The sequence below is a fragment of the Schistocerca cancellata genome, chromosome 2 (assembly GCF_023864275.1).
Source record: "Schistocerca cancellata isolate TAMUIC-IGC-003103 chromosome 2, iqSchCanc2.1, whole genome shotgun sequence".
NCBI lineage: Eukaryota > Metazoa > Arthropoda > Insecta > Orthoptera > Acrididae > Schistocerca > Schistocerca cancellata.
The window spans coordinates 848,572,837-848,588,196 of NC_064627.1; the positions used below are offsets into that span (position 1 = coordinate 848,572,837).

Sequence of the window (15,360 nt, forward strand, 5' to 3'; positions counted from 1 at the left end):
AGAAAACTTTTCATCCAACGGCATATGTCATTGGATAGACCGTAAGCGCGCACTTTTTGTAGCAAGCGACAGTGCGGAATTGAGTCTAACGCCTTTCGAAAGTCGAGAAATATGGCATCAACCTGGGAGCCGATATCTAGAGCCTGTTGTATATCATGCACAAAGAGGGCCAGCTGTGTCTCGCATGACCACTGTTTCCTAAAACCGTGCTGGTTTCTGCAGATGAGCTTCTCAGAGTAAGGCCATTATGTATGAACACAAAATATGTTCCATGATTCTACAACAAATCGATGTTAGTGAAATTGGCCGGTAATTATATGCATCCGATTTTCTACCCTTTTTATACAGGGTGTTACAAAAAGGTACGGCCAAACTTTCAGGAAACATTCCTCACACACAAAGAAAGAAAATATGTTATGTGGACGTGTGTCCGGAAACGCTTACTTTCCATGTTAGAGCTCATTTTATTACTTCTCTTCAAATCACATTAATCATGGAATGGAAACACACAGCAACAGAACGTACCAGCGTGACTTCAAACACTTTGTTACAGGAAATGTTCAAAATGTCCCCCGTTAGCGAGGATACATGCATGCACCCTCCGTCGCATGGAATCCCTGATGCGCTGATGCAGCCCTGGAGAGTAGCGTATTGTATCACAGCCGTCCACAATACGAGCAAGAAGAGTCTCTACATTTGGTACCGGGGTTGCGTAGACAAGAGCTTTCAAATGCCCCCATAAATGAAAGTCAAGAGGGCTGAGGTCAGGAGAGCGTGGAGGCCATGCAATTGGTCCGCCTCTACCAGTCCATCGGTCACCGAATCTGTTGTTGAGAAGCGTACGAACACTTCGACTGAAATGTGCAGGAGCTCCATCGTGCATGAACCACATGTTGTGTCGTACCTGTAAAGGCACATGTTCTAGCAGCACAGGTAGAGTATGCCGTATGAAATCATGATAACGTGCTCCATTGAGCGTAGGTGGAAGAACATGGGGCCCAATCAAGACATCACCAACAATGCCTGCTCAAACGTTCACAGAAAATCTGTGTTGATGACGTGATTGCACAATTGCGTGTGGATTCTCGTCAGCCCACACATGTCGATTGTGAAAATTTACAATTTGATCACGTTGGAATGAAGCCTCATCCGTAAAGAGAACATTTGCACTGAAATGAGGATTGACACATTGTTGGATGAACCATTCGCAGAAGTGTACCCGTGGAGGCCAATCAGCTGCTGATAGTGCCTGCACACGCTGTACATGGCACGGAAACAACTGGTTCTCCCGTAGCACTCTCCATACCTTGTACAGCAGCAACTTCTCTGACGCTGACATTAGGGTTATCGTCAACTGCACGAAGAATTGCCTCGTCCATTGCAGGTGTCCTCGTCGTTCTAGGTCTTCCCAGTCGCGAGTGATAGGCTGGAATGTTCCGTGCTCCCTAAGACGCTGATCAATTGCTTCGAACGTCTTCCTGTCGGGACACCTTCGTTCTGGAAATCTGTCTCGATACAAACGTACCGCGCCACGGCTATTACCCCGTGCTAATCCATACATCAAATGGGCATCTGCCAACTCCGCATTTGCAAACATTGCACTGACTGCCAAACCACGTTCGTGATGAACACTAACCTGTTGATGCTACGTACTGATGTGCTTGATGCTAGTACTGTAGAGCAATGAGTCGCATGTCAACACAAGCACCGAAGTGAACATTAACTTCCTTCAATTAGGCCAACTGGCGGTGAATCTAGGAAGTACAGTACATACTGACGAAACTAAGATGAGCTCTAACATGGAAATTAAGCGTTTCCGGACACATGTCCACATAACATCTTTTCTTTATTTGTGTGTGAGGAATGTTTCCTGTAAGTTTGCCCGTACCTTTTTGTAACACCCTGTAGATTGCTATGACCTGGGCCTTCTTCCAGTCCCGTGGAACTTTCCGCCGTTACAATGATCTCTGGTAGATGACGGATAAGAATGGAGCTATATTTGTAGCATAGTCAACACAAAATCTTACGGGTACACCGTCTGGGCCAGATGCCTTTCTGGCGTCTAAGGATCTTAACTGTTTTACAGTCTAGTTATAACATTGCAGGTTGCATAAAACGACAGCAGCAGGGACAGCTGAACCATCCTCTATGTATCAGGTACTTCTGAAAACGAAACTAGGAATCTCGAAAACGCTCAGGAAAAAAAAAAAGAAAAGAAAATGGTCATTGAATTGCAATTGCAATTCGTTCTTAATGTCAATGTCCTCGTATAATGAATGCATTTCTGGGAAATAATGCGAGACTAGAACCTTACAAAAGACTAGAACCTTAGAAAGAGCTACGTGGAAATGCCGGAGGCGCGTAATGGCTAGCAGCGAGCGGTGCGGCAGCAGGCCATTGTTCATGTTCCGCAGGCATCCGATCGAAGGAAAGTGCTCTGATTGCGGCTCATAGCTCAGCAGTGAGGTCACAGCCCAGCTGGACGCAGTCGCACGCGCAGCCGTTGCGGCACCGCCTTCGCGCTACGCCGGTGTTAACTGTGCGCCGATCTCCCGGCGCGTTAGTCATGAGGCCCTGGAATGCAGCCGCCGTCCTTGGGCCGCTCTGCGACTGTGTCCGCCGCCCCCGCCTCCCCCTCCCCTTCCCCTTCCCACACACTCACCGACAACAATAAAAATGTGATAATCACCGAAACGCGTCCGGCATCGGACCTTCCGGGCTAATCGCGCATTACGCAACAATTACCGCGTACACAGTTTGGCCGCTCCGTCCGCCGATCAATTACAGTAATCGTCGCCGGGATGAAATTGCCTCTCGGTCGGACGATCCATCAAACAGGGGGCTCCGATCAAGGGACGGTTGCGGACCACTCTATATTGCGCTGCGCTCCTGCAGATCTCACTGACAATGTGCTCGATTTATCGCGGTACAACAAGCAGTGAGTTTAGTCCTGAAATTTACGCTTTGCCCTTTTTCCTCGTAAGAAAATAATAGTACTCAGAGCTATGATTGACTCGTCTATTGTTCTGTTTACTAATTTAGGTTGATAGTACATTGTTCAACCTACGAAACAAATATCCACGAATAGCAAATTTTTCGTTTCATCGCGAAGTCTAATTTTGGGTCCCATAGCCAAATCATGCAAGTTGTTCGAAATTCTGAGAAAAATGGACGTAAGCTATACGGAAAGTTGGGTAATATGCGGTAAGTAAGAGAGCCAAGAAGGAACAATAAGTGTGGAAGACCAAGAACAAAGTGTTCGGGTCAAAAGAGTGTAACACAGGGATGTGGTCTTTCGCCTCCTACTGTTCAAACTATGCATTGAAGAAGCAATATCCGGCCGCTATGGCCGAGCGGTTCTAGGCGCTTCAGCCTGGAGCCGCGCTTCTGCTACGGTCGCAGGTTCGAATCCTACCACGGGCATGGATGTGTGTGATGTCCTTATGTTAGTTAGGTTTAAGTAGTTCTAAGTCTAGGGGACTGATGACCTCAGATGTTAAGTCCCACAGTGCTTAGAGTCATTTGAACCATTTGAAGAAGCAATATCGGAAATAAAAGAAAGGTTCAAGAGTGAATTTAAAATTCAAGATGAAAGGATATCAATGACCGATTCGCTGATGATATCCTCAGTGAAAGTGAAGAAGAACTACAGGATCTGTTGAATGGAGTGAACAGTCCATTGAGGACAGAAAATGGACAGAGTAGATCGAGAAAAGGTAGCGGGAAGTAACAGAAATGAGAACACAGAGAAATTTAACTTCAAGACCGATGATCACGAAGTAGATGAAGCTAAGGAAGTTGCTACCTAAGCAGCAAAATAACCTATGAGGGACGGAGCAAGGAGGATATCAAAGGAAGACTAGCACCGACAAAATGGGCATTCCTGGGCAGTAGAAGTCTAGTAGTATCAAACATTGGCCTTAATTTTGGGAAGAAATTTCTGAGAATGCGCGTTTGGAGCATAGCATTGTATGGTAGTGAAATATGGAGTGTGGGAAAACAGGGATAGAAGTGCAATCGAAGCATTTCAGATGTGCTGCTACAGAAGAAAGTGGACTGATAAGGTAAGCAAAGAGGAAGTTCTGTACAGAATCGGAGAGGAAAAGAATATGTGCAAAACACTGACAAGAACAAGGGACAGGATGATAGGACATCTATTAAGATATCAGGGGTAACTTCTATGGCTCTAGAGGCAGCTGTAAAGGGTAAAAACTGGGGGGAAGGCGGAGATTGGGCTATATCTAGCAAATAACTGAAAACGTAGACTGAAAGCGCTACTCTGAGAGTAAATGGTTGGGAATTGGTGGCAGGCGACATCAAACCAGTCAGAACGCTGTTGACTCACAAAAGGCGAACTGGATCTGTCAAGTGGCTCATCTGTGCCTGGCTGTCCCTCCAGCGCTACCAGCAACGAAAAACAATTACATATTTGTCACATTCCAACAAATCCACTACTTACATTCGTCGCAGCTTTGTGAGCTCATAACAACTAAGAATCTGTGGCTTGATGGTAGTTGAAAATATCTCAACAAAATAAAAGTGCACCGTACGAAAAAAAAGAAATTACATCCAAAGTAGCAACAGTGGGAAAACAGTGGAGCATGTCACATTTGTGTTGCTTGTTGCTTGTTGGGTTGCTTGTCCTGGAAGGTATGCAGGATAACTTCTGTGAAGTTTGGAAATGAGAGGTACCGGCGGAAGTGAAGCTTTGAGGGAGTGTTGTGAATCGTGCTGGTTCGCTTAGCTGGAGGAGCACTTGCCCGCAAAAGGCCCCACAATCAGTTTCAGTCCGGCATTTAACTGGAAAGAGGAGAAACTGGCTTTCCTGTAATTTTCGGAATTATGTCATTATTATTTGTAATGTATGTAAGCAAAAATTGATAACATTAAGAAAAGATACCCTAACTTTCTGACATACGGTAGGATACGTAAGACATGTTGGAAATCGAAATACAGAAACAAGAGCAGATTTAGGATTAATATCTCTAAATAGAAAAGTAGAAGGATACAGAAGGAAACTGAAAGAACATATCAAGAAAATCGAGGATAAGAAAGTCACAAAAATACTATACAAACCGACAGTAGAGCAGAAACCAGATGGAAGGACTGAGACAAATCACTGTAAGTAGCCATAGTAGCCAAAGTGTAATGCACATAGAATAAGATGGAGATACTACAAGTTGGTTTATTTCTACATCCGGTTTTATTATTATAATTATCTTTATAGCGATAAACTTTAGACTTTTATAGTTCAGGAATCATATTTGGGCAGTTTTCAAACTTGCAGAAATGTATATTTTTGAGTTTTTAAAATACACATTTGAGATTCAGAATGAGTTTTACACATACACTACATTTATTCAAGACACGTGGCTCCCCTGGCTCCACGCTCCACCCCCCACCCCCCACCCTTTGGCGTGGATCCAGTGTTTCTTTTGCTGCTGGACTCTTCTTCAGGATCTTCTGGTGTTCACTACAGATTGAGCAGTATCACATATCAGTTTGGAGAAATACGACGCGGCGTAACAGCCCAGAAGGTTTTAACTTCCGTCTCTATTTATTTCCTATTTTCTTTATAGAGCGTCTATTCCTGTCTGTCTTCCCTTAGGAAATCTCCTGTAGTTGTCGGGTACCTTCGCACTTACAAAATAATAGTATCGGATTTGCCACTGATGGGAGGTACAGGCAGCAACGTGAACGTTTACTTGGCTAGCATATTACTGGTGAAGGCGTAAGATAGTCGACGTGGGCAAGCAACTCGAGAGTCATGAAAGAATTACTAACATTTAGCTGTTAGTGGGCACTGATTTAAATCAATGAAGAAAGTTGAAAATTTGTGCCAGACCAGAAATCCAACCTCGGTCTCCTGCCCCCCCGTCAGACCCAAATTTTCAAACTATCCATACACTACTGATGTAGTGCCTCTGTACATTATACTCACTACACGCGGCGTTTCGCCGATTCTCGTTCAGAGTTCGAGCGTGGTGCGCCTGTGCACTGAAGCGATCACTGGCCAGCCTCGCCTTAAATACCGGCTGATCAAAAAGTCAGTATAAATTTGAAAACTGAATAAATCACGGAATAATATAGATAGAGAGGTGCAAATTGACACACATGCTTGGAATGACATGGGGTTTTATTAGAACCAAAAAAATACAAAAGTTCAAAAAGTCCGACAGATGGCGCTTCATCTGATCAGAATAGCAATAATTAGCATAACAAACTAAGACAAAGCAAAGATGATGTTCTTTACAGGAAATGCTCAATATGTCCACCATCATCCCTCTAAAATAGATGTAGTCGAGGAATAATGTTGTGAACAGCACTGTAAAGCATGTCCGGAGCTATGGTGAGGCATTGGCGTCGGATGTTGTCTTTCAGCATCCCTAGAGATGTCGGTCGACCACGATACACTTGCGACTTCAGGCAACCCCAAAGCCAATAATCGCATAGATTGAGGTCTGGGGACCTGGGAAGCCAAGCATGACGAAAGTGGCGGCTGAGCAAACGATCATCACCAAACGACGCGCGCAAGAGATCTTTCACGCGTCTAGCAATATGGCTTTTTTTTTTGTTCTAATAAAACCCCATGTCATTCCAAGCATGTGAGTCAATTTTTACCTCTCTATCTACATTATTCCGAGGTTTATTAAGTTTTCAAATTTAAACTGAGTTTGGATCACCCGGTATGTATGTGGTGTCTGATCTATCGGACATCACTTTGTACCTGTAACCATTATAATCAAGCCACAAAGGAATTAATTACATTTAGTTGCTGGTGGTCACCGACTTACACCAACGGGGAAAGTTAAAAATTTATGACGGACTGGGATTCGAACCCGAGAGCTCAGTGGTCAGAGGATCTGCCTAGTGAGCAAGAGACCTAGGTTTGAATCCCTGTCCGGCTCAAATTTTCGTTTCCTCATTGATGTAAATCAACGTCCCTAGCAGCAGCCTATTATGAATTCCTTTGTGTCTTGATTACAATGGTTGCAGAATCAAAATGGTGTCTGTATCCTATGTGAAATTAATTTGAAATTTAGAGAATTCCTTGACATTCTCGAGACGTAGATTTCATACTACTTTATTCTCTGAAAGACATCTGTACAATTTGGTAACAGATGTAAGAATACAAACGGATCTACTGAAATGTGTTTTTGAGGGTTGGGGTTGGTTTGGTATTATATCCTCTGCCGGTCCTCCCCCCCCCCTTGCCCTCCCGCGTCACAGGCCCACGCCAGCCTCCCCCCCCCCCACCCTTAACCCTCTTCCCAGTTTCCACTGCTGGCCAATGTGTAAACGAGCAGGGGAGGGGAGCTGTATTGTGTTGCGGTGTGCCCCCGCGCCCCCACGTAATCATGCGTCCATGATTGGCTGCTAACCGCGTAACAAAGCAGCCAGTCTTGTCAGGCGGCTAATTGCTTCCCATTCTGTAATTAGTTATTTGGCGTTTACGGGGGCCCTTCGTTTTGTGGCTGTAATTGCAGGAAGCGTCTCCTCTCCCCTTTCTTACAGCTATTAAACTCAGACAGAAATTTCGTTCATTTGTGTCGGCTCGGCCCATGAATTACGATTGGTTTGTACGCACAATGCTTGATGAGATGATTCCTGTTTGATGCCGCCCTCTGCAACGCCGACGGTGAAGGAATGTTAATACCTCGCATTACAAAAAACTCAGACGGCCTGTTAGGTTCTCTTTTTTTCCCAGCAGCCTAGTAGTGAGACGAGTCGGGTGTTTAATGCTGACAGGTGCGTGGGCAGATATGTACTTACTCTCTGGCCAGTCTGTACGTGTCCTGGTACTCCTCGAAGTTGTCCCACAGCTGTTGCGAGAAGAGCTGCCCTGCGAAAACAGAAAAAAAACGTCATATTTATTACTTTGCATTTCATTTTCAGTTTGTTCCGCTCCCATTAATAATTAAAGCTTATCCTAAGAAGCGCAACATTTTCAGCCTGGAAGGTTATTAACTACATTTAGTCATCACTATTGCGATTTCGGTCTATTATGTCATTCTCAAATTACAACTGCGACAGTATAAGTTGCATAAAGAACTGTTCAACTTTAAGAAAACATTTTGTTTTCAAACTATTTTGTTATACACTGAAGAGCAACAGAAACTGGTACTTCTGCCTAATATAGGGTAGGACCCCCCTCCTCCTCCCCGAGCACGCAGAACCGCCTTAACACGAGGTGGGACGCACTCACTAATGTCTAAAGTAGTGCTGAAGTGATCTGACACCATGAATACTGCAGGGCTGTCCATAAATCCATAGGAGTACAGGAGAAGATGGAGATCTCTTCTGAACAGCAGCTTGCAAGGCATCCCAAATATGGTGAATAATGTTCACATATGGGGAGTTTGGTGGCCAGCGGAAATGTTTAAACTCGGAAGAGTGTTCCTGGAGTCACTCTGTAGCAATTCAGGACATGTGGGGTGCCGCATTGTCCTGCTGGAATTGCTCTTCGGAAGGAACAATGGACATGAACTGATGCAGTGATCAGACAGGATGCTTACGTACGTGTCACATGTCAGAGTCGTATGTAGACATATCAGGGGTCCCATATCACTCCAGCTGCACACGTCCCACACCGTTACAGAGCCTCCAACAGCTTGAGCAGCTCCCTGATGACATGTAGGTTGTCTCCAGATCAGTACACGTCCATCCGCTCGATACAATTTGAAACGAGACTCGTCAGACCAGGCAACATGTTTCCAGTCATCAACAGACCAATTTCTGTGTTGACGGGCCCAGGCGAGCAGTCATCGAGGGTACACGAGTGGGCCTTCGACTCCGAAAGCCCGTACCGATGATGTTTCGTCGAATGGATCGAACGCTGACACTTGTTTATGGCCCAGCACTGAAATCTTTGGCAATCTGCGGAAGGGTTGCACTTCTGTCACTTTGAACGATTCTCTTCATCGTCTTTGGTCCCGTTCTTGCAGGATCTTTTTCCGGCCGCAGCGATGTCGGAGATTTGTTGTTCTACCGGATTCCTGATATTCACGGTCCACTCGTGAAATGGTCGTACGGGAAAATCCCCACTTCATTGCTACCTCGGAGATGCTGTGTCCCATCGCTCGTGCACCACTATAACACCACGTTCAAATTCACTTAAATCCTGATAATCTGCCATTGTAGCAGCAGTAACCGATCTAACAACTGCGCCAGACACTTGTTGTCTTATATGGGCGTTGCCGACCGCATCGCCGTATTCTGTCTGTTTACATATATCTGTATTTGAATACGCTTGCCCATTCCAGTTTTTCTGGTGCTCCAGTGTATCAGTCTGCTCCTACATCACTATAAAAATGTCAATGCTTATCGTTCCGATGAAGTGGACACTGTCCTCCTGTCATCATGTTTACATATTTTATGTACATATCATTATAGTTGCCTTAGTCGATGATTTTGCTGAATGGGGCCGTCAGCACGAAATGATCCCTCAGGGCGTGAGGAGTAAAAAAAGAAGTCATAGGGAGATATGGTAGGAAATGCATTCCAAGGGAGATATACTCATCTGAAAGCGGGGATAACAGAACTTTGACAGTGTAGATTTCAATGATGGCAAGTACACATGAGAACACACCAGGCAAGTGGGCATGTTCTATCTCTACTAGTGTTTCAGCTTCACTCTCAAAGAGGCAAACGTGCGGCACCATCATATAGTGGCCGTATTACCTTCGTACCACCAATGTCACGTCTTCCATAAGGGGAGCAGGGTCACGCAGATATGCCTCGCCAGTGAGGCGTTGTGGAAGGATGGCTGCTCCCACGAGGTGGTCGCCAAAAATCCCCACCCGTACACTGAGGCTGAACCGGTACTGATGGTTCGCTGCCACCATACTATTGGGAATCCCCGTAGCAGCAGGTAGGTGATGTAAGGGTTCATGATACAGATCCTGCTAAAGTTAGTCTCATATGTGTAAGGGAGAAGACAGGAATTCCAGCACCGCGGTAGCCTGTGCGACGAAGCAGCGACAAAACCGTTCCAGTGGAGGTAAGTCAGAGACAGTAAGGCCTGCGTCGGTTGTAAGTGGTACGAATAGTGGCAGTTTGTCACTGAGGTTTTTTTAAAATTTATTTGGCCTTCCAAATAGCTACTCGATTTAGGCATCAATAACACACAGTTAAAATGTACGTAGAATTGAAACAAAGAATACAGAAATGCATATTTACAAGCAGAGAGAACTCAAACCGTCACAGCAATACTTTTGCAACAATTAGATGAAAAAATAGTTATCATTCACACCAATCCTGAAATACCTTCACAAACAAGACAGAAAGATACAATATGTACACCACTAAAACCTACAGACTGTGCCTACACTTTGAAGGAATTTAATCACTTTATAAAGGTGAATATCTTCGGTAAATAAAAGAAATAGCTGAAAGAGAAAGGTGCTATGGTATATTCAGCAATGTCTTCATAAAGTCCAGCGGCTCATAATCAAATTTGGGACACACAAAAAAGAAATGGTTGACATCAGCTTTCGATTCAGGATCACACTCACATGCTAGAGAAGCGTAAAAGTTGATCCGAGGAAAAGGGGCGTGACTGAAGCGAAGTCGTATGATCCTCCACACGGTCGTCTGGCTTATCCCACGCTGGCGAGCCACCCTCGTTCTCCCGGTGCCGGGGTCAGGCCAAACATCTCTTATCTCCACGTGAGTGCAACTCCTTTGGAACGCATTTCCGGCCACATGTCCGTATCACCCTTTTTTTCTTTCCCGTCAGGCATAATTTACTGCAGTTTGTATCTATTTATCAAAATCACGCTTTATAAAGGAACGTAGCGCTTCACTAAAACGAGAACATTATGGCAAACCAGGTGCCTAAGCATGAATTCAGTCAACGTACTAGGAACAAATTACTTACTGTAATAATTACTATCGAAACCGCGTCATTTGCGCACGTATTCTCGCCCGTGCGTCCGCGAGGTGTGACATTTACAGGTAAAGTTCTACGAACGTGGTGAGTACTACTATTAAAGGTCGTCCGCCCTATCTGTAATGTCAGAGATACATTTTTTCGTAATTTCTAAGTTACATGTTGCTTTATTTAATTACAGCTTAAAATTTTCTTTAAAACTGTCGTTTTTCTAAGGTGGAAGCTATATAAATGACGAAGACTCAAGTCTCAATATGCACGCGGAATATCAAAACTCGATTTACACGAAAAAAGTCTCCTCTTAGCAAGAACAATATGCGTGCTGCATTTCACAGTGAGGTATGAAGAACTACAGTTACTTTAAGAGAAATTTCGTCCAGTAAAATCATTTTAGAATAGAACGTATTCTCAGTGATGAAATGGTATACAAGCAATGTTTGTAATTAGTCAATTGAAAATGGCATAATAGGTCGAAATCTTGGTGACGGTGAATTAATAGATCTAATAACAGTCCGGCAGAAAGTGTCCTTTCGAAATTGTTGCTGACAATACTGGTTATCAGTTATGGATTCTGTACAATCTCACAACAGTATATTACATTAAATATAGCTAAGCTGCGAACCGTCGTTTATAACATACATCTTCAGTTCAGTGAACTAGTTTTCGAACATTTTTTAAGGTTCATTTCCAGATGAGGTTTGCAGAAGTTTCACCCGTGGTATTGGCACTGGAGGTTGTTTCACGCTGCAAAGATCAGTTGACAGCTCCTGCTGGATGGAGGCCGGTTTCAGTGTTCCTAAAATAATGGGAACAAATATTGATAGATAGTGAGTACAGCTTAACTCTTTGGCTGACTGCAATTACAATGAGAGCACCGAGAAGGATACCAAAATCAATAGCACCCATGCTGCCGCATGAAGCAGCCCCATGCTACAATTATTAACAATTATGTGAACTTCTTCATGTTTCGTCTGAAAATAACACGAAAAGGATCGAAAAATAGTTCGAGGGAAGAAAGAAATTTAGTACGTGATCGGTCGCAGAAGATTGTAGCTTTTTTTCCAAAGTAAAAAACAATGTTATTAATTTTTCTTAGATAGGGGTTCACAGTAATTTAAAACTTGTAGAAAGATACCATCGTCTCCTCTGACTGTTAAAATTATGTAACAATTCCAATAAAACAATTTATCTGTGTCAACACTTTTTATTTTCTCCCACGAACGCGTTTCGAGAGTTTATGATCTCGTCTTCAGGTGAAAAACAGCGATATCTTGTTACATGTTTACCAGCTAGCTCTTTTTTATCAAAATCAAACAAAAAAAAAACAACTAGCTGTCGCACATGTAAAAAGATATCGCTGTTTCCTACCTGAAGATATAAGCTCTCGGAACGCCTCGTGGGAGAGAATAAAAAGTGACTGACAGCGATAAATTGTATTATTTCAACTTTTATTGTCAAAACACGCGCAGCTTCCTTAAAAAACAGTTCAAGATGGACGACATAAGGCAATATTATGTATTTATATACTCCGCCGTTTTTGTTTTTGCCGTTAAAGTGAAGCACTGCAAGAATTTCGTGCATCAGCAAATGTGTTTTCTTTTTCTAAATGCCTGATATTTTTAAAACTTTTGATATATGCTGGAACGAATAATTTTCACTTTGTTACACGTAAAAAATTCGAAATTACGACAGCAGATTTGATTAATAAATAACCAAGCGACGATGGCTTTTTCATTAAATAGAACGTATTGCAGTGTTTCTCAAACTGTGATCTGTCAACTCAGGCCTGTCATGGTTGCTCTGGTGGCCTGCAGTATTACTTAGAAAATACATGCTCATATTAACCAACTTTTAACGCCCCTTGCAATAAAGTCTTGTTTGTAGATCAGTTACTAGCTGATTGCCGTGTGTTGTCCAATTACATATTTATACCAAGATTCTAGTAGATAGCAAAAGCAATTATATCTGTCTATGGTGTAAAACCATACTTTTCTTCAATGTGGCTCCCCTCGAAGGGCTAAAATTGTTTTAAAAAACGGAAATGTGCCTGTCCTTCCAGCCGTCAAGGTAATTTATGCGTAAAACTCTGCATTTGTGTACACTCTATGTTCAAATTTTTTTAAAAAAAGAGTGAAGTTTTCATCAAACCATAATGATTCTGTTGGAGGTGGTTAGAGCTCGCTTTCCTGCAGGCTGCAAACTAACTGACGGGGGGGACAGACAGGGGCTGGAAAAAATATGGGAACACCGCATGCTTGAACACAAAGGCAGTTGCTGGCCCACATGCAGGCTGCCCTGTTGTATATGACCACGAATGGCAGCTGTTCAATGTCCTCAGTATGTTGCAAGTTTAAGAACCGTGTTCTGCTCAGTTATGAACGTGTTGTGTCGGAGCTGAGTGAATTAGAACGTAGTGCTTGGTGTTTCTAGAGACAACGTATCTAAAATTTATGGCGCGTATAGTGAAATCTGGAAAACACCACAACGGGGACTAAACTGTGTGTAGAGAAATCGTGACAGACGGTCATTGAAGAGGATTGTGACGAAAAATAAGAGGAAGAAATCTGAAAAATTCATTACAGAACTGCATATCGCATTCGTGAACTGATAAAATTTACTGGAAACAGTATTGATCACATAACTTTTTTTTTCAACTCATGACCGGTTTCGCTCTATTGTACTTAGATCATCTCTAGACCTTGTACTCCATGATAGTGACAGGAGTTGGGCTGTCTGAGCGGGATGCTCTACAGAGGTGTATAATCGACTGCTCTCTAGAGCAGCCTGCTCAGCCAGACCAGAAGCTGTCATTATCACGGAGTACAAGGTCTGAAGATGATCTAAGTACAGTAGATCGAAACGGGTCACCAGTTTAATAAAATATTTATGCAATCAAGATTTTTATTAAATTTTATTGATATACCTCAGGTTGCCGTTTTGCTAAAACAATGTTCCAGAAAATGTTTAACTGAACTGAGCTTCATAAGCTGGGAACTGCAGGGCGAGCTACAATTTAATAACCACTCATCAAAAATGGTTCAAATGGCTCTGAGCACCATAGAACTTAACTGCTGAGATCATGTCCCCTAGGACTTAGAACTACTTAAACCTAACTAACCTAAGGACATCACTCACATCCATGCCCGAGGCAGGATTCGAACCTGCGACCGTAGCGGTCGCGCGGCTCCAGACAGTAGCGCATAGAACCACTCATCAGTGATGCAAATGCCCGTGACGGGAAAACGTGGTGCCGAAGCCGTGAAACCTTGCACAATGTTTGCTCCGCAATGGTGATGCTGTTGTGATCCGAGACGACAGGGCCCCGTTCACAAACCTCGCATCGTCCTGCACTGGTTTTGTGAGCAGAAGATGAATAAATTACTTTTGAATACATTGGAAGAGTATACAGTGATCAATATTATTACAAATATTTACTATAAAAACAGTCTTCATCACAAATTATTTATTCCGGTGACCGGTTTCGACCACAGCTGTGGTCATCTTCAGACCAATGAGTAAGAACCTCCTTCTGGTAGTAAATCACTACCAGAAGGAGCTTCCTACTCATTGGTCTGAAGATGACCACAGTTGTGATCGAAACCGGTCACCGGAATAAATAATTTGTGATCAAGACTGTTTTTGATAGTAAATAGAAGATGAATAGTTGCATCTCTCCTGGCGACGACAGTCATCAGATCTCAAAACTACTGATCCATTGTGGCCCAATTTGGAGAGATGAGTGCGTTATCGTTATTCTCCTTGCATCATGGTTATCTGAACGTGCCACTGTTTCGCAGCAAGAATAGTATAAGATTCCGTGAAAACCTATACAGGACCTGTATTTGTCCATTCCGAGATGACGTTATGAATACCGACGGTATTTCTTCCATTATAAAAGGTAATGTTTTGCGTTGTTAATGTTTCCACATTATGTATGGTTTCACGCGTGTTGCAAATCATGCTGCAATTCGGAATTTTTCACGTTAGCGAGTCTGTTTTGACACATTCCGCGACTGATAGGGGATCGAACGCAAGCTGTTGTAATCAGGTATTTAACCAATGACCCACCGAGCAGGAAAAGTAACTACTCCGCAGACTAGCAGGTGAACAAGACAGCCAACCAGTTGCAATATAAACTATGGTTTCAACGGATTTGAAACCGTCTTCTTCAGGAGGACAAGAAACCTGTTTCTAATATTTTCAGTTTGATGCCTATATATTAAGAAACAGCCTTAGATACTTTGGGGCAACGGCCTTGCCGCAGTGGATACACCGGTTCCCGTGAGATTACCGAAGTTAAGCGCTATCGGACGTGGCCGGCACTTGGATGGGAGACCATCCAGGCCGCCATGTGCTGTTGCCATTTTTCGGGGTGCAATCAGCCTCGTGATGCCAATTGAGGAGCTGTTGTTGTTGTTGTTGTTGTTGTTGTGGTCTTCAGTCGTGAGACTGGTTTAATGCAGCTCTCC

At 43.5% G+C, this 15,360-nt stretch overlaps 1 protein-coding gene across 1 annotated transcript in view; it reads right to left on the bottom strand.

Moving 5' to 3' along the window:
• The window catches only part of LOC126159271 (uncharacterized), a 538,531-nt gene that overhangs the window by 69,743 nt on the left and 453,428 nt on the right, over positions 1–15,360 (bottom strand). Inside the window, exon 5 of the mRNA XM_049916503.1 lies at positions 7,774–7,843. Within this exon, the coding sequence (XP_049772460.1) occupies positions 7,774–7,843 (70 nt within the window). The remainder of the gene's footprint in view (positions 1–7,773; positions 7,844–15,360) is intronic.